This window comes from Hydra viridissima, unplaced genomic scaffold (genome assembly GCF_058129835.1).
Source record: "Hydra viridissima isolate aposymbiotic clone 2 unplaced genomic scaffold, HvirCarnegie_v1 scaffold_9, whole genome shotgun sequence".
In the NCBI taxonomy this organism is placed as follows: Eukaryota; Metazoa; Cnidaria; class Hydrozoa; order Anthoathecata; family Hydridae; genus Hydra; species Hydra viridissima.
Genome location: NW_028324308.1, coordinates 11,795,434 through 11,822,908, shown reverse-complemented (window position 1 = coordinate 11,822,908; position 27,475 = coordinate 11,795,434). Strand labels below are relative to the sequence as shown.

Sequence of the window (27,475 nt, the reverse complement as noted above, 5' to 3'; positions counted from 1 at the left end):
TTGGTGCAAAGTTTTTTTAATAAATTTCGAAGCAAAACTCGAAAAAAACATACTCTTTGATAAATTTCGAAGCAAAACACTAAAAACCGTAGGAGTTTATTAATTTTTTAAACTCTTTCGGTTTTAGGGTCGCGAAACTTAAGTGCGGTAAAATGTTTTTATTTTAAACATTTTACCGCACTTAAAAGTTTCGCGACGCAATTTCCTGCAACATCTTTAAAAAAAAAAAAATTATTGTTTGCATCCAAATTTTATCAAGTAATACTAAATAAACTAATTTTAACTTAATACCTTCAATAACTCTAATAACTATAAAATAATTTTATCTAATAAAAAATTTGCTCTAATAAAGTAACTCGTTGTATAACGCAATAGTTTCTTTATAAAAAACTAACGAAATACAAATTTTTGATCAATTTAAAAAAATGATTCACCTAAGTATAAAATATATTTTTATTTTAAGAGAGAAAATTATAAAATAGGCCTATGAAGATTTCTACTTAATATAGAGCGAACATCATTTGTAAAACGCAGAGCATCTAGAATTGGCAACAGGTTTAGTAAAGCTGTGTCAGAGGGATCAGCAAACCACGAAACAATGGGGATTGCGTTATCTAAAAATTAATAAAACACGAATGTTAAAATAAATAATCTTACTCAAAAACAGAACCCTTTTGCTATACTAACAATCTAAAAGAAAAGTACAGAACGATGTTAATAATGTTAACCATTTTATTAACATCTACTAATACAGAATTAGGTTAAACTCACATAGATAATTGAATATAAACTTATTCGACAGCGACAATAAAAAAAAAGGATTTTTCTACTTAAAGCAGCGATTATCAATTCTGTAGATAATATTACTCTACAGCTAAATCCTCATTATTCTACAGTAACAATCAATTATTCGACAATTATAATTTAATATTCTATTTATATTAAACTACTAATATTACTATTTTTATTCCACAGTTCTGAGGTTGAATATCACCTCACTTTATATGCTAAAAATACTTTAGCATCGGCGTTTGTGATGCGTTAATCGAAATTGATCAAAATTGAGGTTTCTTACGATTATTTGAACCGCAACTAAAATTCGGTTTTCAGTTAAACGATCGTTTGTAAAAACTCGACTGTACTCGACCAAGATCGTGAAGTGGTCATTTTTTTACATTTTTGTATATTGTTAAGATCAAAATTGGTTTTCACAATGGTTATGACATAACAAGGTTTTTTACGAATAATACAATGTTATACAATTATTTCAATTTTTTAATTCTGTTTTGTGAGCTGTTTTTTTAATCCAAATCATTGAAAATGAAACAAGCGCACATTAATAAATATTCTAAATGAATTTTAAAATTTTATAGATGCAATCGTGCAAAAAGAATCATACCCTGTAGCCCTTTTACACATATCTTGATGCCTGGAACATATTGTAATAAATAGTTAATATTATAGTCTAAACTTAGCAGCAACTCTGAGTTCTTTCTCAATTACGATAGCAGTTAAACTCAAGCTGAGTTCAGCTCTGAGAAACTGGGGCATTGCACACCACCAGAAAGTAAACCCGGACCTTCATCACGGCAGAGAGTGTGTTACCACTGTACTACTAAGTGTGTGCATAATGTGGACACTTGGAACTTCTTGTGATTAAACTTTCATGTTCGTAAAACAAACCAAAAAATAGTTGGCTTGTTTTCTCTGACGCGCCATCTTACTAGATCGTTGAAATCGATAAAAAAACTTTTAGATTGTAGAATGTCGGCGTGAAGAATTGAGTCAATCGTATCATATTTTCTCGACTTTTTACGATTTTGAAGATTTTTACCAAACTACGATTTTCATTAGTATTTTTAATAAAAAAGAGACTATATATTTTAGATTTTCATGAAATAGATACAACTTTTTTTTATGTTAACTTGAAAAAGTGAAGAAAGATTGCTGATTGCTGGTAGTTTAGAGTAGTGATCCTTTGAGCTACCAAGTTAATTTAAAGGACACTTATCATTTCACTGTAGCCAAAAGTATAGGAAATAATTCTTCCGAATAATAAAAGGTATAAGAAAAAATTCGAATAAAAAAAAACCTTCTACAACTAGTGTCCAGCTTAAGCATTTATAACACGTTTAAATGTTTTAACAAAATTTTTGCTCTGGTTGTCAATGCTGTAAATGACGTCAAGCGTAGTGGGCGAACCGACCGGAATTAACTAGCATTTTTCTTAATAATGATATTATTATAGTCACGGTTATTATGGATCATGACAATGCCAACCTAGCTGACCCAAAAACGCCACTTATATAGGACGATAGCGTACATATCAAGGTACACTGTGATGCAAACTTTGAAATCTTTTAATTTTGTCCGCGGAAAATAAATTCATTTGAATGTTCAAATTAAGTGGAATTCTTACTTCATAGTGCGCCAATAAAAACACCTGTAGAATGAAAGCCACTCTAGATAATTTGATAAAATTTGGTGTAAATATTATCTATAGCCACAACAAACTCTGGATAAAATGTCAGCCGAATTGGTTATTTGGTTAATGATTTATGGCAGTTTTAGTTTAAATTTTGATGATTTTTTGCTACTTATACCTCAAAACGTTACCGATTTCTGTGATATTCGGTCACTTTTTCAAAATAATGGTTACATGAGTGTTCTACTATGTACAACCACAGGGTACCTTGATATGTACGCTATCGCCCCATATAAGTGGCGTTCTAGGGTCAACTAGGTTGGAATTGTCATGATCCATGATAACCGTGTAGTGTAGTTGTAGCCGTGTGGGTTTATAGAATATTAAGTTTTTGTGATTTAGATTAAACTAAAAGTATTTGGGTGCTGCGCTTTGTAAAATCATATGAAATAGATTAAAAGTGAATTTATTCATTTTCACTGGAAATAAGTAATATGGAAACTATCACTGCAAATCATTCTTACAACAAAACAAAGAAAGCTGGCAATTTACACCCCAAGATCTGGACAGAAAAACTTTGCCAATTTATTATCAGAAGTTTTCAAGTCAAAATCTCAGACAACTGAAGAATGACATGAAGAACACTAAACTGATTGTAATGTGCAACTTAATGTGAGTAACCTGAAGCAACTGCTAAGATGTGGCTCTGAAAACCACATCTTAGCAGTTGCTCACCTACTGCACCCATACTAAAAAAGAGCACTTCTGAAGCAGGACCGTAGTTTTGATCCAGTTTACAACAAAGTGGTCAATGATTATCCAGCTACAATTTCATACAATGATGAGAACAAATCAGCTGGTAGTGCTGATAGTGCGTTAATCCTTGATAACGTAGTTGATGTTGTTTTACTGGCCACACAAAGGGGTACTCAACATTCCAAGTAAACTGTTGAAAAAGAACTGATAACTTTATGGCACTGAGATTCCCTCATGATAAGATAAAGATAAGAAAATGGTTTTAATCAACATTTTTGGTCTCAAAACATAATCGATTTTTTACAAGTATTTCCTTTATTGATCGTTAAAACACGCTACAACGGTTTTTAAACCTCTGTAACGTGTTTTAACGATCTTGACATTTTTTCACGAACCGCAAAATCAAATTTTATTGATTTTCAATGTTTTAAACAATTCTTATGCTCTTTAACAGTATGAATTAGTTACAACAATTTAATGCTACATTATTTTTCCAGGTTGATGTTTTGAATTGGTGGAAAAACGTTGCTAGTGAATTCCCTCTCCTGGCACAACTGGCAAGGGACTACTATGGAGTACCAATCAGTAGCAGTGCCTCTGAGCAGGTCTTCAGTGCTGCAGATAACATTTTGACAGAAACCAGACATAACTTGATTCCAAGAAAACTATGGAAGTGCTTTTATTTTATCAGCAAAACTATGAGAAAATTACAGGAAGTAATGGGACTACGCCTATGATGAAGTGGTGTCTGTAGGGAAGGAACAGATAGCACAGTAATCCTGCCTCAGCTTCATCAGCTGCAGTTGATGAGGCTTAGGCTGGACCATTAAATGAACTGAGCAGGTAATTAAGACAGTCAGACACAACTACTAGTAATCAATGTTGATAATAAACCTGCTACCCCAACTAGAGCAACTACCAGGATGTCACCTACAGCTGCACCCTCGAAGAAAAAGAAAACTTTTGAGAAAGACTGAAGGCCTATCAAACTACAATAAGCCAAAAGTTTAGTGAATCCTTTTCAGATAAGGACTTAAAGAAATCTAAATTACTCCTTGAGAAATGATTGATCAATTACGGGCCAGTTTCTAATTTAATACAATATTTCCTTTTCACCTTGCGAAAATTTAAACTCGTTTTACGATTTCAATTAGTAACAACCTAAAGTCATTATTTAGAACAAAACAACTTATATAGCGCAAAAGTTTTTTTTACGAATTTCGCGGTATGTAATCGATTAGACGATAATTCGTCTGACTATTTTTTCCCGTGAACTTTGGAAAGTCAGGGCCTGTTTATATGGAAAGCGAGCTGGCTTGGCAAGCGAGCCAGCTCATTTGCCGAGATACCGACGTCATCATTATTTTAACTTAATTTTATTTTGCGTTTATATGAATAAACGAGCAAGCCCGGATAACGAGATCTCACTGTTTTTTGCCGAGATCTCGGCAAACGGGCTGGTTAATTTCTCATATAAATTTGTACGCATGCGTATAAACTCTTACATTTTGTAAATTTGAAAGCTTCCGCGTAAAATAATAAATTTAATAATAAAACTGACAACTTCCGTGTACTTAAAATTTTAGTTGTTTTGCTTTTATAATTTACCAAAGATCCAGTATCTTTTAAGTAATATAAAGTAAAAGCTACTTTTTTATCTGCTGATAGAGCTCTAGAGTTAGGCGAAAAAGGGTCAGGAGATAAATAAGGGCTTAACTCTGAAACCAAATTCATGAAAAGAAACCATAAAAGGCTAAAATTTTTTTCCATACATCAATGGGAGCTACACCAGTTATTATATTATGCCCCCATAAATCAGTTCTGCCAGTTTTAAACCAGCAACTACGGTTTTTCTTTTAAGGCGCCTCTCTTTTGCTTGTTTCAACTTTTGAAGTGATTGTGATCGTTTTCGTAAAAGAATAATATTTAAAAAATTGTCAAATTTAAATTTGTGAAGCTTATATAACACAATTAGGCTTTTAAGAAGCATCATTTGTGTTATAATACCAGTTAAACATATTGTTAAAATGCAATGTGTTTTTTTGTCGCTAGCCGCCATCTTTAAAGTTATTATTTTACCGATAAAGAGACCAGCCCTGCTAGAAAAAGCCAGGCTGACCTCGATATCATTTTTTATTTTTTGGCAAAAAATTCATATAAACGCAATTTTAAAACTGGCTCGTTTTCCGGGCTAACTCGGCAAACGGGCTAGCCCTTGTTCATATAAACAGGCCCTCAGACGAGAAAACTTTTGTTATTTAAAAAAATGAATAATGGCGAAATATAATCACGTTTTGCAGGTTTAATGACGGGGGTAATATGCCATTGCTAAGAGCTTTTAAAGCTTCTTTTTTGTAATCCTTCAAAAATTTAATAAAAAATAAATCACAATCTATTTTAAAAGCATACTTTAAATTATCTTTTTCTTTTGCTATACTGCTTCTGAATAGCACTGACAATTTAATTAACTAAATTTTGGCGCAACCTATGATTAACCCCCTCCCCCCGAAACTTTACGATATTTCATTAAGATCAAAGAAAAGCCGCAGGAACATATTTGTTCCGGTAGATGAAAAATTGCATTAGGGCTTGTTTATATGGACAAGGGCTAGCACGTTTGCCGAGCTAGCCCGGAAAACGAGCCAGTTTTAAAATTGCGTTGATATGAATTTTTTGCCAAAAAATAAAAAATGATATCGAGGTCAGCCTGGCTTTTTCTAGCAGGGCTGGTCTCTTTATCGGTAAAATAATAACTTTAAAGATGGCGGCTAGCGACAAAAAAAAACACATTGCATTTTAACAATATGTTTAACTGGTATTATAACACAAATAATGGTTCTTAAAAGCCTAATTGTGTTATATAAGCTTTACAAATTTAAATTTGTTAGTTTTTTAAATATTATTCTTTTACGAAAACGGTCACAATCACTTCAAAAGATGAAACAAGCAAGAGAGAGGTGCCTAAAAGAAAAAATCGGAGTTGCTGGTTTAAAACTGGCAGAACTGATTTATGGGGGCATAATATAATAACTGGTGTAGCTCCCATTGATGTATGGAAAACAAATTTTAGCCTTTCACGGTTTCTTTTCATGAATTTGGTTTTAGAGTTAAGCCCTTATTTATCTCCTGACCCTTTTTCGCCTAACTCTAGAGCTCTATCAGCAGATAAAAAAGTAGCTTTTACTTTATATTACTTAAAAGATACTGGATCTTTGGTAAATTATAAAAGCAAAACAACTAAAATTTTAAGTACACGGAAGTTGTCAGTTTTATTATTAAATTTATTATTTTACGCGGAAGCTTTCAAATTTACAAAATGTAAGAGTTTATACGCATGCGTACAAATTTATATGAGAAATTAACCAGCCCGTTTGCCGAGATCTCGGCAAAAAACAGTGAGATCTCGCTATCCGGGCTTGCTCGTTTATTCATATAAACGCAAAATAAAATTAAGTTAAAATAATGATGACGTCGGTATCTCGGCAAATGAGCTGGCTCGCTTGCCAAGCCAGCCCGCTTTCCATATAAACAGGCCCTTAGCGCAAAAACCAAAGTTTTCTCGTCTGACTTCCCAAAGTCAGACGAGAAAACTTCACGGGAGAAAAAAGTCAGACGAAGTATCGTCTAGTAATCGATATAATTCGTAAGAAACCGTTGCAATAACAGTACCATGCCGAAACTTTAATTTTAAATGATCGTTGAAAATCGAAGGTTCGATTTTGAGTTTTAAGATTGAAACGAACCGTATCGTTCAAAACCGAAACCCAAACGCCGATCCATAGAAATATTTAATTTTGTAATAAAACTTATATTTTATTAACGGCACTACTACCAAGACAAAATATAAAAGTTCTTTCAAACTACATAAACTATAACTAAAAAACTTTCTAAAAAAATTTTAAAACTAAAATCGTAGTGATCCTGTTTTATTAAAAATTTAACACCATATTGCAAAGTGAGAGAAATGATTATCCTTTTTTTTATACACCCCTCATTAGGGTAATGCGGAGCAATATGAGACAGTTCGCGTTTATTATGATGCCAGCCCTACAAATTATTATTTGCAAGATTTCTAAATATGCAGTAGTGTTCAAAAACTATTTTGTGTCAAGAAAAATATATTGAGTCACTTTGAAATAAAAAAGTTGAATAGAAGGGGAATCATTTCATCCAAAATTACGAATTTTTAAGTGTTGTTATTATATTTTTTCCTAGCCTTTTTTGATCTCACTGAGTGGAAAAGCTTTTTACGTTTAAAGTTTTTTTCTTATTAGAATCTTTAGGCCTTTTCCTATCATTTTCATTCTTTGGTATTTTATATCTTCAATAAAATAGTCAGGAAATTAGGCAATTCGATACCAACATTATGCGGGTCAAAACGAGACATTCTGTTTGTATTTGTTTTGCCGATATCTACATTATGTTTATTTAATGTTTTACATTAAAACAACAAACATAGAAAATATTAATATTTACATGCTGTAGATTTAAATTTATTATACTGTATTTACTTACTTTTTATTTTATTAATTGAAATGTTTAGTTGTTATCCAATATAGAATTATGTTTTATATTTTGTTATATAATTATATTTAAACATAATAAATATTTAATCAAATTGAAGCAAATAATTGCCTGATGTTTATATTTACTATGTTTGTATTTTATAATCTTATTGTATTGTATTGTATTGTATATGCAATTGTAATGTAATAAAGTAAGTGGTATATAAAAGATATAGTGAGCAGATTTAAGCATATAAGTTATTGCAGTAAACTTTAAACAAAATACAATGAATCTTATGTGTACTTTAAATACCTAAGTACAATATAGGCATGTAAGGTTTTATAAATTCTTGTAGTTGTTCTCTCTCTCTCTCTCTCTCTCTCTCTCTCTCTCTCTCTCTCTCTCTCTCTCTCTCTCTCTCTCTCTCTCTCTCTCTCTCTCTCTCTCTCTCTCTCTCTCTCTCTCTCTCTCTCTCTCTCTCTCTCTCTCTCTCTCTCTCTCTCTCTCTCTCTCTCTCTCTCTCTCTCTCTCTCTCTCTCTCTCTCTCTCTCTATATATATATATATATATATATATATATATATATATATTTCACTTTCTAAATATATAAATATATTTAGAAAGTGAAATATGGTTAGAAACTATATATGAAAAACTGATCGTGGCAATTTTTCTGAGCAGAGCATGTTATTGGCAATCAACTCCGTAAAATTAAAGAAAATGTCACTGAGAAAAGCAGCTTTGATATTTAGTGTAAATAAAGATGCTTTACATAGAAGGATTCAAAGAAAATTAAAGAATTTAGAATCTTGTAATATACATAAAAGATCACTTGGTTCATTTAAAAAAGTATTGCCAGATGATACTGAAAATTAATTAGTTAGCTACATTAAAGAAATGGATTCAGTTTATTATGGATTGTAGATAAGTTACATTCAACAAATTGTCTTCCAGTATGTAGAAAAGTATAACATATTTCATCCATTTAATAAATATAATGGTGTTGCAGTAAGAGATTTTATAAGTGGATTTTTGAAGAGACATCCAGACCTCTCAATAAGAAAGCCTCAGGGGTTGTCTTTTTACCACCAGAAAAGAGAGAGGAGTCACAGATAATAACAACATCACATTACAGAAAATCACTATTTGAATCCTCTGAAAAATCAAAAAAGTTAAAAGAACGCAAAAAAGAAAATAGTGCATTAGGAAAGGGTTTTGCAACTCATATTTTGTAAGCTTCAAGTAAGATGGTAGAAGATTTGAAAAATATCAAGTTATTTTTTCAAAAGTTATTTTTTCAAAATTATTAGATAAATTAGTGCTTAAGTGTCTCATTTTGCCCCTTGTTACCCTACAATGATTACCCTTTCATCAGTGAATACATTTTTCTATTAAAAAACACTATGCAGTAAAAAATGCTTCAAAGAAATGCTCACTAATAATCAGTCCTCTAAGATTCTGAAGTGAACAATTTAAATGTGATTGTTTTATATTTTTATAGATTGCTGTTTTGGAAACTGCGTATTACAATCAGTGACATAACGTTTGATGGAACGTACGATGGATAACTAAAAACTCTGACAACTAAAAGTTATAAAAATAATCATGTTTTTGTAACTTCTTAAGCTCCCACTGAAAAATATTTCGGTCCTTAAATTTGTAATTTGTTTTTTTTCTATCGTAGAATTTTATTAACAATTTGTTATTAGTATTTATCAACATACATTAATCCTAATATAAAACTTTATATTACTAATCATGTATCACTATCATTAAATATTACTAAACTGGATTAGAAAGAGTTTTTATATTTTTGCTACAATAAATTTATTTGAATTCTATACAAAGTTGTAAATAACTTACGTGGATGTCCTCTGTACGCACCAGGGGAGTTATCTAGTATAAATATTCTTGATAGATCAGGATTAATTACAGTTAAGTCTTTAGAAAATGCTCCATTATCCATTTTACAATGCTAAAAAAAAAATTTAACTTTCTTTGTAAATATGTAATAAAAAAATTCATCTTGGAAAACAAAACAGCATTAAAAAGTTTGCCATCACACAATGATCCAGATTAAGTAAAAAGTGGCAAAAATTATCTAACTGTTAAATATATGTACATTAGACATACACAGTACATCAAAATAGGAGTTTTTTGAAGTCAAGGAATTCAAAGTTGGAGCTTAAAATCATTCTCATATGCATTTATTACCTGTATAACGCAAAAGTACGCGTTAAAACGCACAAATATGCTTTAAAACGCATATTAAGGGACTTAAAAATTTGTAAATACTATTTTTAGTGAAGATGAACTCAAGAGATCCAACAGTGCAAATTTGAATTATCTAGTAAAAGGCTTTCTCATTAACAGACCGTTTTTTTTTTACTAAATTTATATCATTTATCTCTTTTGGCTAAATCTACAATCTTTGCTTATTCACTTCTTTCACAAAGATCTCCCCATTCCTTAATTGGTCTTCCTGGTCTAGGATGAGAAGACATCATAATTGATGAGATTCCTTCTTCTTAATTTTTACTTTCAAAATAAAAATCTGGGGCCAATGCTATAAACAATTCGAAGTTTTTTTCGAGAAAAAAAATCTTTTGTAAAAATGCAATTTTTTAAGTAAATTATTTTTCGTAAAAAAATGCGTAAACTCGAAGAATTTATCGGTGTTTGTATTTTTTTCAGCATTGCCATAAAGCATAAAACGTAAAGTCACTAAAACTCAGGGACTTTTTTTATCCGTAATATGTCATTGATAGCAATTTTTATTTTAATTTTTATTAAGTAGGCCTACTTAATAAACTTTATTAGTTATTAAGTAGGCTGTGCTGTCTATTCTATTTTTATAAATATTTTTATATTCTAGTATTTGATGTTTAAAAAAACTGTGTAAAATTAAAATAGGAACATGGATTTAATTTTTTCGGATGAAGACTTAGATTTCGAAGTTGCAGAAAATGAGCTTCACCACTGATTGCCTCGAAAGGTTGGTGTTTAAAACATTACTTAAAATTACTAAATTTTGATATTTTTTTAATGATTTTTTATCGAACAAAATCAGAAATCATACTAAATAGGCGCAGAAATTATAATTTTGTTTTGTTTTTCAATTTCATTTTAGTTTAATGGTTGCTTTTTTAACGAAGATGTTTCTGACAACATTTTTCGAGAGCAGTATCGAGTCCCAACAGCTGTATTAGATTTTTTAGAAACTAGGCTTAAAGATGATTTGCAACATTATACTAAGTGAAATAAAAGCATTTCAGTACATTTCCAGGTAATGGTATTTCTTCATTTTACTGGCATATATGTTTTTTTCCATGTTCTCAGAGACTGTCATGGAATCTCTACCAACACAATTTATCGTATTATACACAGTGTAGGAGAATATTTTATAAGCTATATTCAATGTTAGTGTATTAAGTTAATAAAACTATTACACATATTTTTATTTAAATAGTTTGCTAATTAAAACATACTAAACTTCTCAAGAAGAACCTCTTTGTTTTCTCTGATCTTTATTGCTAGTAACATTTTAAGTTCTTTAGACAGCATTTTATTTTTTGTGTATTTGTGTATTATGGCATATTTTATTTTGTTGTGTATTTGTGTATTATATGGCATATTTGTCGACTATTTATACTTTTCTTTTGTCAAACACTATGAAAAATTTGTTTAACCAAAATAACTATCGAAAACCTTCATAAATAAGCATGGAATGTTAAATTCATGCATGCTTTGTTAACGAAACACAACAAGGAACTGAATAATCGATTGAATGCAGATTTTAAGTAATTAGTTTTTTGTGGAGTTACCAAAATCCTTTTCAGTTTTATCTATAAAATATCTACATAAAAACACAAACAAAGAATGCTCAATGATTTTGAAGCGCTAACGTTGTTCCAAGATTAGCTGCTAAAAATCACGAAGAAAATATCTAAAATTGAGATTTAAAAATTTATCTGAAGTTTTTTTTCGAAAAAACACATTTTTTATCTGAAAAGGAGATTCCGTAGTTCGTTTATAGCATTGGATTTAATAGCGAAGTTTTTATCTTAAAAACTGAATTTTTTGAATGTTTATAGCAATCGACTTTTTTTTTCTTCACTTTTTACGGTAAAAACTTCATGTTTTACGGAAAAAACTTCGTTTTTTATGTTTATAGCATTGGCCCCAGTACAATTCTATTTAAGCTCACCTAACTTATCATTAGGATTTTAACAGTTTTGATAAATTTAATAATTATTTCAACAAGTGCTTCATTATTTGCTTCAGACTTTCAAATCTTAAAAAATAGTTCCAACATTTTCATTTCACATTTCAACTTTAATTACTTTATCATCAAATATTATTATAATAAGATGTAAAAAGATATTCTTCAAATTTCAAAATAAAATGTAAACATTAGTTTGTGTGTTATTACTCAAATGCCCAAAAACTGCTTTTGAATCAAAAGGGGAGAGACAGGTGTTGCATTTGAAAAAACATTGAACTTTTTTTGACTGGTTCATATGTTTAAAATTGTGCATTGTTAAAAAGAAATTGTGAAAAGTTAAAAAGAACTGGTTTTTTGAATCTAAAGAAAAATACGCAAATTTATTTTTAATATCTAAGCACTCACAGTACTTAAATAAAAATTATAATAAATTTTTGTAAGGAGGTAGAAAATGCTGTTGTTTACTAGATAAACATACCTTAAGTTTTCATACTTTTTATGGTGATAAATTTAACTTTTTTACCTTTAAAATTACACAATAATATCAAGGGAATTTTTTAAAGTTGATTTTTGATCAAAAAGTAGTGACTTTTTTCAGATTTTATGCCAATTTTAGATTAATATGGGTCACTGTGCATTGTAAAAAAACAACAATATAATGCTGAAATATTTCCTGGCACACCAAAAGTAAAATAAATAACTACCTGTCTATAATATCTTCTGTTTAATATTCCTTTGTTTCTATCAAGTTTATCAGCAACAGCTGACCCATATACCTCCATACTAGCTGTAAATACAACTAAATCAAACCACTGGCTTATCTGAAAAAATAATGCCAGAAAAGAATTCAATCACTTTACAACCTATGATTTTCTTAAAAATTTTTTTTTTGGTAAGAAAAACAAAGAAACAAGTCAATTATATACCATTACAAGTAAAATTAATAAAAAAACAAAAAAAAAAAAAAAACAAGAACAAATAAGTTGAAAAAAGAAAAAAAACTTGCAACATCGAGAAAAAAGTCAGCATGTGGTCTTTTGTGTACATAAAAACGAACAGGATGCCTATCAATTGTTACCTATAAAGATATCAGCTGTCTCTAGAAAATTAGCCAGTATTATTTAAAATAGTTTACTCTAGCATATACATAAAAACTTTTGTTAAACTTTATTTGTTATTTAACATAATAAATAATAACTTTTCTTAGAGAAGTATAACCTTCAGAACAAAATCAGCAGGAGTAGAGGACTTGACTGTAGGCCTTGCTAAACTAAATAATAATTGATAATAATAATAATAATAATAATAATAATAATAATAATAATAATAATAATAATAATAACAAAAATAATAACAAAAATAATAGTTATGATTTAAAGGGACATAACTAAATAGGCACATAGTATTTTCAATTTCTAACAATACACTGTTACGGAAAAAGGTGTCCGTGTCTGAAAAAAAAGGTGTTAGTGTAAAAAGGTGTTGATAATATGAACGCGAACACCTATATTGGTGTTTATGTTAACGTAATAGGTGTTGAAGACAAAAAATTACAAACTGTTTAGAAAGTAGGTGTTAGCGTTAAAAAAAAAGGTGTCCACGTAAAAAGGTGTCGACGTCGACACCTTTTTAAACATAAAGCTTTAAAAGTAAATTCTTAGGGCGAACGAAGAAAAAGCTTATTTTGGAATAAAATATTTGTCATTTGGCGCGAAAAATATTTGCAATGGCTTTTCCTTGTGTCAAGTGTTCATTTAGATGCAAATCCGTTGGCAATTTGCTATCTCACTATCATCGAATCCATTATGGACAAAAGTACTTTAACTTTTCATCATTTACATAAAAAATATACACACATGCACATACATGTAAAAATTAAAAAGTTATTATCTAATTGAAAGCTATATACATATATATATATATATATATATATATATATATATATATATATATATATATATATATATATATATATATATATATATATATCTTTCAATTGAAAGTTATATATATATATATATATATATATATATATTTATATATATATATATATATATATATATATATATATAAGTTACAAACTTTTATACATTCAATTGTCAAACATTAGTTATAACATTTTAATTTTTGTAATTTTTTTTAGAATACCGTGCCATTTTTGTTCTGCTGAATTTAAAAACTATGTAGTTGCTAAAAATCATGTTTATAGAAGGCATCAAGATGAACGACAACATAATATTTTACAGAATCAGATTGAATCACCTATTCAATTGGATTTGCCAGTTTGTATTGAGACAAAGTTATGTGACAAAAATGCAGACCAGTCCACTGATATATTTGACATGTTTGATGAGATAAAAAAGTTTTTTATGATAACTATGAATTATCATTTGCTTTCTGAAAATACATCAAAAAAGTTACTTTTGCTACACGGTGATTCAGTTAAAGCTATATTGGGTGACGTATGTAGCTCATTTAAAAGTTTTTTGCAACAGGCTGGCATATCAATTCACAACCCATATGCCCAATCTTTCTTGTGTAAACTTCAAAGAGACAACAGTATTGATTTGTGTTTATCACATTGCACGAGTCCAGATAAGTTTGATAGTTATTTAGGTGAATTGGGTCATGTAAAAGCAGTGAAAGTTACTGTTGGTGAGGATTTTTTTTATCATGTGCCACTAGGAGAAAACCTAAAAAGTATTCTTAAGGGTCAAATAATTTTGCACCCGGACTCTTTATCTTTTTCAAAATCAAACTACTTTCAAAGTTCTATCCTGCCATTTTCAGATCCAGCCAAAACAGTATACATTGGTTTGTATTCTGATGAGTTAGAGGTATGTAACCCAATAGGTACCAGTAGGGGTATACATAAAATATCAGCCATTTATTTTTCTATTTTAAACCAAAACAATAATGGATCTAAAATGAGCAACTATCATTTAGCTTCATTGTGCAATTTTAAAGTGGTTAAAAAAATTACACTCAATGAGTTTTTTAAGCCAATTATTGATGACTTGTTCAACTTATTATTTAATACATTTTTTGTAAATGATGAAGAATATCATGTTATTGCATGTTTTATGGCTGCTGACAATTTAACAGCTCATCCGCTTCTTGGTTTGCAATCACATTTTCATAGTGGATACATATGTAGACATTGTTACTTTTGTGTTAGACAGGAAAACACAAATGTATTTCAAAGAACTCACGAATCTTATATTGTTGATAGTACAAAACAACAACATGGATGTTTGGAGTTATCTCCGTTTTTACACTTACCGTATGTATTTTTACCTGCATTTTTTCCAAGTGATTTCATGCATGATTTTTTAGAAGGAATAAGCCATGTTGTAGTTTCAACATTTTTGAATCACTACATGGCCAAGCGAAAACTAACATTGATTGGTATGAATTTATTGCTAAGAGATGTAAAATTGCCAGTGAATTTAATATTGACGTCAACTTATATGACATCAAAGCTGGCACTTACTGCTAGTGAAATGCTAACCATTTCATTGTGTTTGCCATTGTTTCTTTTTGATAATTTCTATGATGAAGATGCACCTTATTGGGATATGATGATTATCCATTGTGAAATTTTATTGATTTTAAATAGCCGTTGTAATGAACATATTGAATCGTTGTATTTTCTTATTCCACAACTTATTAACTATATCAAAACATTATATAATGGCACAAGAGTAGCAGCAAAGCTTCATTTCATCACTCACTATCCTGACCTTTCAAGCTACATGGGAACAATGAAAACTTTCTGGTGCATGCGTTTTGAACAACGGCATCAGATTTTTAAAAAGCTAGTCAGAGTTAGTCATCAATTCAAAAACCCTATATATTCATTTTCAAAAAGGTTTCAAATGCATGAAACTTGTAGACGCCTACTTGAAAGGACTAATGATATTGTTCCAGGTAAGCTGCAATCATAGTAATTGAATAATCACATATTTGTTTATTTTCATGCAATATTATACAAATATTTTATTTTTCAGGATCTATCTCATATGCAAAGATATCTCTTCGTCATGCTCAAGAAGTACTTCTTGAACCGTTTAAACCATATTTGAACACAATTTTTCATACAGAAAAGTTAACAGTCCAGGGAAAACAGTTGACAGTATCTTCTTATTTGATTCTAAGCGAAGAAAAAGCTGTTAAAATAAATTATTTGATGTCTATTAACAATGTTTGGTATGCAATGTGCCAAGAAATAGCAATATCATTTTTTCCTTTGGTTAACTCATATGTTGTAGAGCATCATAAAAACTCATTTTCTTTACTTGACATTTTTTCTCTTAAATCAAGTGCATCTAAATCTGTTGAAATAAAAGAAAAAGAGTTTATTGTCCGATTATTTATCATATGAATATTTTTCATGAGTTGTTATTTCTGCCTTTTATGTTTATAATTTATTTTATTCAAAATTAAACAAAACTAGTAACTATGTAATGTCACTTTTTTTCTTTGGGCCCTTGAAAAAACCCAGGGCCCTGGCAAACTTCTGCGTCCTCCCTATTACCCTCTTATAAAGCCAGCAGGTAGGTCATGATGTTTATATCTTATATTAATGATAATTAATATTAATGATAGTATTAATTATATACTAATTTAATACTAATTAGTTAATTATATACAATAACAAAATAATTTACTTTTTGCGTTATATATTATCATCGATATTTGCAGATGCAATCAATTAATGTACAAAAAGGTGACACAATTAAAGTTATTCTATACACATCATATTCTGATTTGCTGTCAAAATGTGGCAATAAGTTCCCATGTTCGTCCAGTAATTTGCTACAATTGTATGATGGTTCTGGTGCAGAAATAGATGATGGAGAAACCCTCGATTTTTTAGTTAAAAATAATAATTTGAAACTAGTTTTTTTGGAACGTCAAGTGTCAAGTTTAGCATTAAATAAATCATCAGAAGAAGTTGTGGGAAATGAAAGTATTTCTTTAAAACAATGGCCAGGTTTGAAATTTGAAATCCCAACAGATGCAATTGTGGAAGCAAGGCTTACATGTGGGATACTTGATGCCAAATCAATTGTAGCAGATGGTCAATTTATGAACCACTGGGTTGGGATCATTTTTCATAAAGTATTGGAATATGTTGATCAACAAAATCCGTGTGTTTTTAGTTGTATTATATAGATTTTTTATCTAAATATTTTAACTCTAAGTTCTTAAACTAAATTAGTTTGTTTCAATATCATAGATATATAAATGGAAATCAATTAAATGAGCTGGTGATGGTTATTCAAGAAAAGTATCCAGAGTTCAAAGCTGTTCAATATTCAGTGAGTTAATCTGTGGTGTAGTGGTTGAATTCAATAAATTAAATTATAATATTTTGTTGTTTAAAAATATTTTATCCTTGCTGAAAAAATGTAAAGTTTTATTATAACTATTATAAAAACATTTTATTACAGTTGTGTTATGACTTTTAAATAAATTGATTAAATCTAAAAAACTTAACATGTGATTTTTAATTTATTATGAATAAAATTTTAATAAAATTATAAATTATAAATTGAATTATAAATAATAAAGTTTTTTATATTTTAATATCATTTTAAGTAATAATGGAAACTACACAAAGCAATACATGATTAAATTGACTAGAAAAGAAAAACGTTAATTTATTTTTTTTACTACTAGAAATGCTTCCACCAAAGAATTATTGACAGGTTCAAAAATTATAGAAGAAAAATGAATTGTGCTTCTGTCATTGAAAAGCGAAAGAAATATGCAAAAGCTACTGTGTCAAAGGCAATGAAGAGGTTTTTTTTATATAAATATACTTGATTATTATGTATTAAACTAAATATCTATAAAAAGATGAAAAGTTAGTCAGTTTTCATTAATTTCTCCTGATTTTCTTTGTTTACTTTCAAAGCAAGATTAAGAAGAAAATAATGGAAAATATATTCCGGATTTTTCCAGATATTTTACGCAGTCAGTTTTCCGGATTTTTAAAATGTGATATGGATGATCAATGCTTGTTCAATTTAATAGTTTTTTTTTATTTTATGATCATATTATATATTTCTATTGTGTCCTAATCTATTTTAGAGCAGTAAGTGACAGTGATATCAATGAACCATTAAGACTTATAACCAATATTAATGAAGTATCAGACATTGTAAATGAGGCATATGTAAGTTTACAATTATCTATTTGCTCCAACCTTTTTAAATTGCAATTCCTAGATTGTCACAAAAAATTGGGTACCACATATTAGCTTTATATCTGTTTTATAAATTATCATATTTTTGATTGTATAAATGTTTATTACATATTTTAATAAAACACTTTAGCTTGTTACAATTTCAAACAATGTTCAAACCTCACTTGAACAAGAGGTTGTAATGGAAACAACTTTCATGCAACGTAATAATGCAAGAGAAACTGTTGGATTTTTGACAGAGTTAGAATTATTTAAGTCCTACTTTTTATCAGCTAAAAATGTAAGAATTTCTTTACCTAATTTGTTTTTGACGTTTTTCTATCTATTTGAAAACAAAGATAATGTGTAAAAAGTAATGACTTTCTCCTTAGTTGTCCTTATCTTTTAATGAAAACTTTCCTGTTCAGGGTTAAATCTTCTTAAAAATTGGGGAAATTTCACCTTAAATCTCCTTAAAATCCTTATTGGTATCCTCATTTTATTAGTGGTAACTGTGAAAAATTATATTTTTTTAGGTATATAATGAAAGCAAGAGAATGCTCCAAGTGTATCAGTTAAATGAGAGCTCACCGTACAAGGATAATGGACTAGACTTTGAAGAGGTTCAAGTTTTGATGAAAGATTCGCTAAGAAATATTTGTATGAAATGGGCCCCATTTTTAAAGAGATATTCATCTGTTCTTAATCTGGTAAAGATGGTAAATCCTACAATGTCTTCTTCCGATTCACATACAATTGGATTTCAATTTATTGTGGCTAGATGTTCAAATTATTGTGGCTAGATGATCAAAAACTTGTAGAATTTACTGATAAGGTAAGTTTAACTTTAAAGTTAAAGTTTTTTTGAATTCCCTTTACAAGGCCTATGGAGCTACATTTTTTAGTTATTGTTACAACCCTCTCTCAACTCTAACTCCAAAACACAAGCTTTGATGTACTACATGATGATGAATCTACCACAACAGCAATTTTAATTTTTTCAAAATTTCTTAAATCATTTAATGTAAAATTAATAATAATGATTATTTAGTTTAAAGTTATTGTTATGCCTTGAAACTCCATTCTATAACTGTTTTATTGCATAATTACTATTGCATAATTTATTGTATTATTTATTGTTTTTAGTGTATTATTTGCGTAATTAATAAACAAGTTAATATAAAGTATAAGTTGTTTTTAAATGCATATATCTTTTATGAAACTATACTAGTGAAAATTGTTTTGTCTTCTTTTTTTTTTTGATTAACATCAAAAATAACTTATTTTGATCTATTTGATTTATTTATTTATTTATAGAATATGATTCGTCTTCACTATGAAAATGGAGATTTTGCAGTTACAGTTGATAAATTTTCTATTCCCTGTGCAAACTTAATCGAAGTTCTTCTTGTCGGCACTTCTTTGAGTGTAGCGTTTAATTTAATACATTGCAAAAAACAAGAGGCGGTTTTTGAAATATTAGAAATAATTATGCAAATTAGAAAAATGAGTAACATCAGAATTGTAAAATCTATTTTGTTACTTTTATAATGACTTTGTTAAAATGCTTTAAATATATTTTTGGTTTTATCTTTAACATTTTATGTTAATAGTTTTATGTTTTTTTAACATTTTTTATTATATAAATTGTTCTAAGTTTAATTTTTTTTGTCACATTCACATATTTTGTGTTTGTAAATTATTTATAAAATAAATAGCTGATTATATTTAATTGATTATAAGGCTTCGATTCTTAGTTCTAATTCAACTGAGTATAATCAGCTGTTTTACAACTTGTCAGTCTTAAAATCAGTTAATACATCATACAAATAATACTACTGCTTGTAAGGCACCATATAGTTAAGGAAAAATAAAACTAATAAAGAAATTATAAAAAAATAAACTTTGTTTGTATAAACTTTTGCCTATTTAAAGGATCTTTGATTTAAAATGATGATATGAAAAAGTTTTCAAAAACCTTTCAGGAACCTATTTGATAAATGCAGTTTTAGATATTATTATACATTGTATATAAATGTATTTGTGTGATTTTTTTATTTTGTATATTAATTGTTTTATGGAGATCTTATTTGTTCTCATACAATTTTTGTTTAGTTTATTCAGGGGTACAATAAATAGAAAACAACAATGGGTTGAACAAAAGATTGAACTTCCGACTGAAAATATTTAAGAGAAAGAACTCTCTATTGAGAATTCTTTCTCATCATCTGCAGATGGAAAAAGTAAAGTAAATGAAAAGGTAACATTATGTAGTTTTTCTTTTATGAAATGAACTAAAAATGAAATGCAGTAGGAATATGTTTTAGTAATTATTATTATTATATTTTTTCAATGTTAAATTATAAAAATTTTTGCTCGTTTTTAGATAATCATTCATCAAATGTCTGGAGAGCAGATATCTATTATACCATTTTAATGCAAGTTCTGTTAGTCAGCATGACAACCGTTTAGTTGCAAAAACTGGTGAAGTCAAGTATATTTTAAAAGTTAAAAAAAACAACTTAAAAAACTTGTATTAAAATTTTATTTCAAATATATGAATTTCTTTTTTACTGATAATTTTTATTTGTTATAAAATATGCTTGCATATTTATAGTCTTAATGTGTATATAATATAAAATGATAGGTTGTTTTATAAAACATATATTATTAGCGCTCATGGAACTTTTTTTTCATAAAACTAAATTGGAAAATTTTTTGTTAAAACATGCTAATTATGAGTAAACAGAAAGGTTAAGAAGATCATGTTTACTTTTAAATAATTAAATATGTGCGTCATAAACGCGTTGTAATTGCGTGAACACCTATTAAACATGAGCACCTTTATTTGCATCGACACCTTTTAACAGCAACGCCTATTAGGTGTTAATGCAACAAGAACACCTTTTTTTACATCAACACCTTTTAACGGCAACACCTAATAGGTGTTCATATAGTATCACGCATGAACACCTTTTTTCTTTTACATGAACACCTTTTTCCGTAACAGTGTACAAACCTCTTTTAAAGTAATTTGTAAAAGGTTTGAAAAAACAATATTTACATAATTTTTTTTTGATTGCTGTTTTACATCGCAAACAATAAAACAAGATTTTTTAATTGAAATAATTGTCTCATTTTGTAAAGGCAAAACTTTATTTAGGCAGAGGGGTACAATTTTTAGGCTCTTTATTTTTTTTCAAATACCACTTAGTTGATTAAGAAGTTTAAAAAAAAACAACTTTATAGCTTATTTCATCTTGGGGAAGTTGATTACAAATCTTTGCCTACATTTTTTATTAACAAATAAATTTTGTGAGCTCAGATAAATTGATAGTTTTTAATGGTTTTTGTTGCATTGCCAGGAAGCTGAAATTGAACTGATTTTCTGCCTTAGTCAAACATTAATAACTTTAGAAATTTATTTAAATTTCATAAAATTATTTCTCAGATGTTGGAACAGAAGAACACAAACAGCATTTTGTTGTTAGACAAATGAATAAACATTGTTAAAACAAAATGACAATTTTAATATTTTTGTTTACTTTTTATAACTTCAACTGCTCCTATTCAGCTTCTGAAATATTTACATCTAAATCTAAATTTATCAAAAGTAATGAACTTTACCTTTCCAACATTTATAAAAAGCTATACACATTATCAAATACACAAAGACTTAACCTACCCATCATGATGTGAGTGAATCAGTGTTTCATCAAGATCTAAAACCATGACTTTACGAGGTACAAGTCCTAATAGTTAAATTTAAATAAATAAAGAATTACAATTAGAAATACAATTAGTACACAAAAAGTAAATGACACAAACATTATGATAAGTAAAACAGAATATCTAAAAATCTTTGGTTTGGAACATGTATTATCTTTAATTCCTCAGCAGATTAGCTTCAATATTTTGTGAAATATGTCTCATTAAAATTCTCAGCTTATGGAAAACCTATATAAATAAGAGCAGCATTTGTTCATTCAATTCATTAGTTCCGCTTAATTTGCTAAGAAACCTTGTGCAACAGTACAGCTTCTCTAATTTTGTATGGTTCAAAAAAATATTATTATAATCAAGATTAATGAAAAAATGGTGTTGGCCTTTAACTTCGATTTCAATATTTAGTTTGTCATTGAGCTTTGACTTTTTTTTCCTATAATTGTCTCATTTCTCATCACCCACTTTTCACCACTATAAATAAAATAATCATTTTGTAAATTATTACAATAAAGTATATTTTATATATAGTTGTCCAGGACATGTTATGTAGTGAACAAAGCTTATTTGAAGTGAAGTTTTTCCCATTATACAACCAATATTAATAATAATTTTTTATATAATAATTTTTACAGATTTTTGGTGATCTTGAACTTCCCTGAACATTCTCCTTACTTTTGAGCATGACTCAAAACAACAAAAATCATAATTGACCATATTAGTATGGTTTCTTTTATTTAGATGCTAGTAAAATTCATGAAAAATTTCAAACTCTTAAGTATACTACTAAGCTCTCCATTTTGGACTTAAAGAAAGTCCATATATCAAAAAATAATTTTCCTTAAAACAGTTTTTTATATATAAAAACATCTTGTGATGATGCTGATGATGGTGTAGTGTTATGCATACTTAACATTTTTAGAATTTGTTATTTTTAGTTTGAAGCTTTAGAAAAATATCAAAATGAGAAGTGTTTCTTTTAGGAGGAAGAACAGAAAAATAATTGAAAGAGTGGCTTTTATCATTATAAATTTTTTTAAAAAATAGTTTTTAATAGTGGCAATAAATCCTCATTTCAATAGGCTTAATTTTGTTCACATTATGATGATTCAAGAAAGATTATACAAAAACTAATTATCTCAGGTTTCGAGTAACAAGTAACTTAAATAAATTTTTAACAGTAACTTTTGCTCACAGTCTAAAATACATATTTTTTACTTTTAACATTTTATCCATTTGAGTTTGAACATAGGGTATGAAACTAGGAATAATAAAATAATATCCAAGAGACTTATAGCAAGTCTTTTGTATTTGCCACTAATTATTCTGTAAATTAAAGGATAACAACAGTTTTCTTAATTTATTGCAGCAACTGTAAAAGGAAGTAAAACTTATAAATAAGTGTTGAGCTCAGAATGAAGAATGTCAAGCACCGTTCTTAACATCCTAAAATTTTGAAAAATTTAGTAATAAAGAGTAGTGATTGTCTTGGTCTTAATAAAAAAAAGACCCTGATAAACCAATAAAAATTTTTGCTGATTCCATTTACCAATTAAATATTACCCATTAGGACCAATATCTTCAGGCATTAAAAAACTTTAGTGCTCAACCAGACTCAATACCATGAATAAAATTTTAAATAACTGATTCCTATTGGTCCTATTGGTGTCATTGTCAATGATCACTAATCAGAGACCTATTAATCAGCCAAACAATCACTAAAGAAATGTTTACTAGCCATTCAAATCTTTGATCTTAGTTTTGTTGAAAGATAATTAAGAAAGCTACAAAGGTAAAAGTGACATTCCATTATCAGATCTGAATCCCACTACCCAATAAAAGTGATATTAAAAAACCCAGGTATTTAAAACAAGTTACATTCATAACCACGAATGCCTATCTAGCATTATTACATCCTAAAAAATTTAAAATGCTTTTAGTAAATAGATTTTAGTAAATGAAGTGTTTTAATGCCTAGTAAGTTACTAATAATTATTTAGTACTGCTAAAAACTGTTTTTCTGTAATAACTACTATTATTTATGCAACAAATTACATAAATTGTATTATTAACCGCAGAAATAAAACTGTTTATCAGATGCCACCATCCTCCATTTCTTGAGTATGTGAACACTTTTGTCTCAAGTGGTCATTTAAGATAATGAATTTAATAAAATATTATTGTATTAAAAAAAAAACAAAATGAAAACATTTTGGTAAATAGTAAAGTTGATCTTTAAGTTCTTGTACATCTGAAATTATTTTTGACTAGCTTAGTCATGTATAACTGGGCAAGTGATGATAAACCTTTATGTTTAAGTCTTCTGATATTAATATAGGTTTTTTTTCTACTGATCATAATATAGGGCAACTTTTTGTTCATTCTTAAATCCAAACACCTAAAAAGCTTTAAAAAATTAGAGCCATTGTCAGTTGAATTTTACTAAAATTCTCATGATAAGTTTTTTTATTGTTTGACAAGGTCAGTCTAACAAAAACTTTTTTTTTATAAGCCAAAGAGAAAAATGATTTCATCAGTGAAGATTTTTTATCAGAAATTCTATTTTCTTTTGGACAAGGGTGTGTCAACAATCTTTAGTCTATTACAAAAAAATCCAAATTATTTTTTTTTGTTTGTTTAATGTGTTTTGATTAACAAATTTACTCCCCATCAACAGACTGTTAAACAAGTAGATTGCTGAATATGGCCAGTTGAATGGTAATTTTTTTCTTAAAAAACTTTCCATACATTTCACTCTTAGATTTTCTCATCTAAGCAAAGTTTAAAAATAATTCTACGAAGTTAAAATTAAATTTAGAAGTTAATAGAACAATTTGCCCATATTAAGAAAGTTCAACATTTCCATGCAATAACTGAAATTTAGCAGCGCTATTTTGCTAATGCTTAAAACTCTTGAATTCCTTTTAAACCATTTTTAAATTATTTACAAAGTACACACACTTTAATTAATACTTAAATCCACATTTAATAGCATTTATATAAACACCAACATTTTGTATTCATTTTTTAATAATTTAAGCAAACAGATAATTTTGTTTTTTTGTTAAAAACTAAGCATCAATGAGAGAAAAATTAATTTTTTAATATGAACAAAAACATAAATTTTTAATGTGAACAAAAACATAAATTTTTAATGTGAACAAAAACATAAATTTTTAATGTGAACAAACAAGTGAAAATATAAAAGAAATACTTAGTCTTTCAATAGAAACTGGTGAAAGAGGATATATATCATACTTGACTGTTTGATGCTGAATTATCTAAAATTAAAACACTGTAATTGTAAACATTAAAAAAAAAAAAAAAAAACATAAAAATGCTAAGCTATTGTTTACATTTTTGTTTTGTTTATGACTCTTTTGTACATTTTAATTATTGTTAAATATATTAATTACAGGATATTTAGACTTGCAGGATAAAAATGGAAAATATAGAAAGCTATTCAAATCACTTAAACCAAAAGCAGTACAATAAACTGGTAACTCTTAATGACAACTCAGCACATAATAGATTCATAGATTACTGCTATTACTACAGCAGCTTTCTTGCACTGATTGGAAATCATTACTTTGTCAATCAATAAGATGATTTTTTTAATTTCTGGTTTTCAATTTGATAAATCACTAATATTGGAATGAATATGGATTATAAAATAAAATAGAAAAATTACTAAAACAATCTATTATATCTTTATTAGACCAAAATAAGCTGATTTTATATTTGTTTTTATTTTAATAAACATTGTAAATTAAGTAAAATTAAGTTACTTAATTGTTACATGTGGTTACTTAAAACAAGTTTTTACTTAATTTTAACTGTTGCATCTTAAACTGAATCAAAAAAAAAAACTTTTCAAATTAAAAAAGAAAAAAATTCTTTTCAAATTAAAAAAGAAAAAAATTCCTTTAGATAGGAATGTTCTTTTTCAACATTTGTTTTTTCCATTTATTTATGTGATGAATCTCATCTAATCATATTTTAGTTCAGTAAATTAAACAAGTTTTGATTACTTAGTTTCTTAGTTTTATAAAATTTAAAAAACCACATAAGATATTAAGATAAAATAGTTTAGAAAAGTATTCTTCAAAGATGTAGATAAAATATCTTCAGGCACTCACTGCATCTATACTAGATAGAAACGTCAATTGAAAAATGTTGGAGCTAGGAAGAAAGTAGTTCTCTCTGCAAATGAAATGAGAGATCCAACTGAAATGAAAGATCTAACCAAAACATGTTAAATAACTTAGAAACCGAGTTTTTCCTAAAATCACAAAAATGAAAATAAAGAGCTGGGTGAGTAAATCTTAAAAAGTGCAAAAGCAATAAACAAGAAAAACAAACCTGACCATACAAATAAAGTTATAGAAGCCCACCACTATTTTGATGATAAGGTTTTACAAGAAGACAATTGTGTTTAACTTAAAATGCTTTAAATTAACTGTTATTTTTACATTTGTAACAGGTTTTGATTAATAAATAGCCTGTACATAAATGGTGGCTTACAATTAAGTTGATAATTTCAAGAATACAATTGAGCTAAATTTGCATAGGTTTGAATATTTATTTCTATATTGTTTGCAGGTTACAGTTAATGAATACTTTGTTTTAACACAAATGGTAATATCATGGGTGTTTTTAGAGGCCACCTACAGTTGTGTGTTTTTGCTAAAATATTAGCAAAGAGCAGAAACTAATTTAAGAATTTTTAAGGTTATGGTTTAAAAAGGTTATAGAAAAATAAAGTATTAGAACTTTAAAGTACCAAAATATAAAACTTTGATTTTATTTTTAAATTAACTTGTTTAACAATATAAAAAACCTTACAGTTTCTGCAAACTTGTAAAACTTATAGTCATATCAAAAATACACTATAACTAAAAATTATGTAAATTTTACGTACAGCTCTCATATTTTTTCGGAGTAAGCATCCAAGTAAAGTCCATATCTTCATAATAAAGATAAAAACAGCTCGTAATCCCATAATAATTTCAGTGAATATCTTCGTACAAAGACCTTATAAATCTATTTATTGATACTATTTAAATTCATGGTGATTTCTACATGAAGTAGAATTTTTGAAATTAGAAAAAGTTAAGTAATGCAAAATATTATGTATATGTATGTATGTATGTATGTATGTATGTATGTATGTATGTATGTATGTATGTATGTATGTATGTATGTATGTATACATGTATGTATGTATGTATGTATGTATGTATGTATGTATGTATGTATGTATGTATGTATGTATGTATGTATGTATGTATGTATGTATGTATGTATGTATGTATGTATGTATGTATGTATGTATGTATGTATGTATGTATGTATAAATGTATGTATGTATGTATGTATGTATGTATGTATGTATGTATGTATGTATGTATGTATGTATGTATGTATGTATGTATTATGAATATATATAATATAATATATATATATATATATATTATCACAAATCATTATTCATTAGGCAGAGTAATCTAAATCAATTAAAATATTGATTTTTCTCACAATAAAGAAAGTTGGATTATCAGGCAAACCAATTAGCAAAGATTTTAGCTATAAAAAGAGCCCTCTCTAAAAAAAAAAAATTAAAAGTTTGATTAATTTTGACTCCAAC

At 27.9% G+C, this 27,475-nt stretch overlaps 2 protein-coding genes and 1 pseudogene across 3 annotated transcripts; 2 read left to right on the top strand and 1 right to left on the bottom strand.

Annotated features, from left to right (window-relative positions):
• Nucleotides 1–274: 274 nt before the first annotated feature.
• Nucleotides 275–27,223, bottom strand: LOC145185390 (CTD nuclear envelope phosphatase 1A-like). Of its 2 annotated transcripts, none has more exons than XM_090097653.1 (8): nucleotides 26,750–27,223; nucleotides 25,043–25,109; nucleotides 21,791–21,857; nucleotides 13,131–13,182; nucleotides 12,919–12,990; nucleotides 12,617–12,733; nucleotides 9,551–9,662; nucleotides 275–614 (listed from the first exon to the last, which is right to left on the bottom strand). In XM_090097653.1, the coding sequence occupies exons 1-8, from the start codon at nucleotides 26,828–26,830 to the stop codon at nucleotides 472–474; spliced, it is 711 nt and encodes a 236-aa protein (XP_089953779.1). In that variant the 5' UTR covers nucleotides 26,831–27,223; the 3' UTR covers nucleotides 275–471. The 2 variants fall into 2 exon arrangements, with proteins under 2 accessions (XP_089953779.1, XP_089953780.1); XM_090097654.1 differs by lacking the exon at nucleotides 26,750–27,223 and adding an exon at nucleotides 25,968–26,686.
• LOC149884057 (uncharacterized) lies at nucleotides 13,348–16,304 on the top strand. Its single transcript, XM_090097652.1, has 3 exons — nucleotides 13,348–13,727; nucleotides 14,056–15,842; nucleotides 15,923–16,304. The coding sequence occupies exons 1-3, from the start codon at nucleotides 13,639–13,641 to the stop codon at nucleotides 16,294–16,296; spliced, it is 2,250 nt and encodes a 749-aa protein (XP_089953778.1). The 5' UTR covers nucleotides 13,348–13,638; the 3' UTR covers nucleotides 16,297–16,304.
• On the top strand, nucleotides 16,326–20,678 carry LOC149884056 (uncharacterized; annotated as a pseudogene).
• Nucleotides 27,224–27,475: the final 252 nt, after the last annotated feature.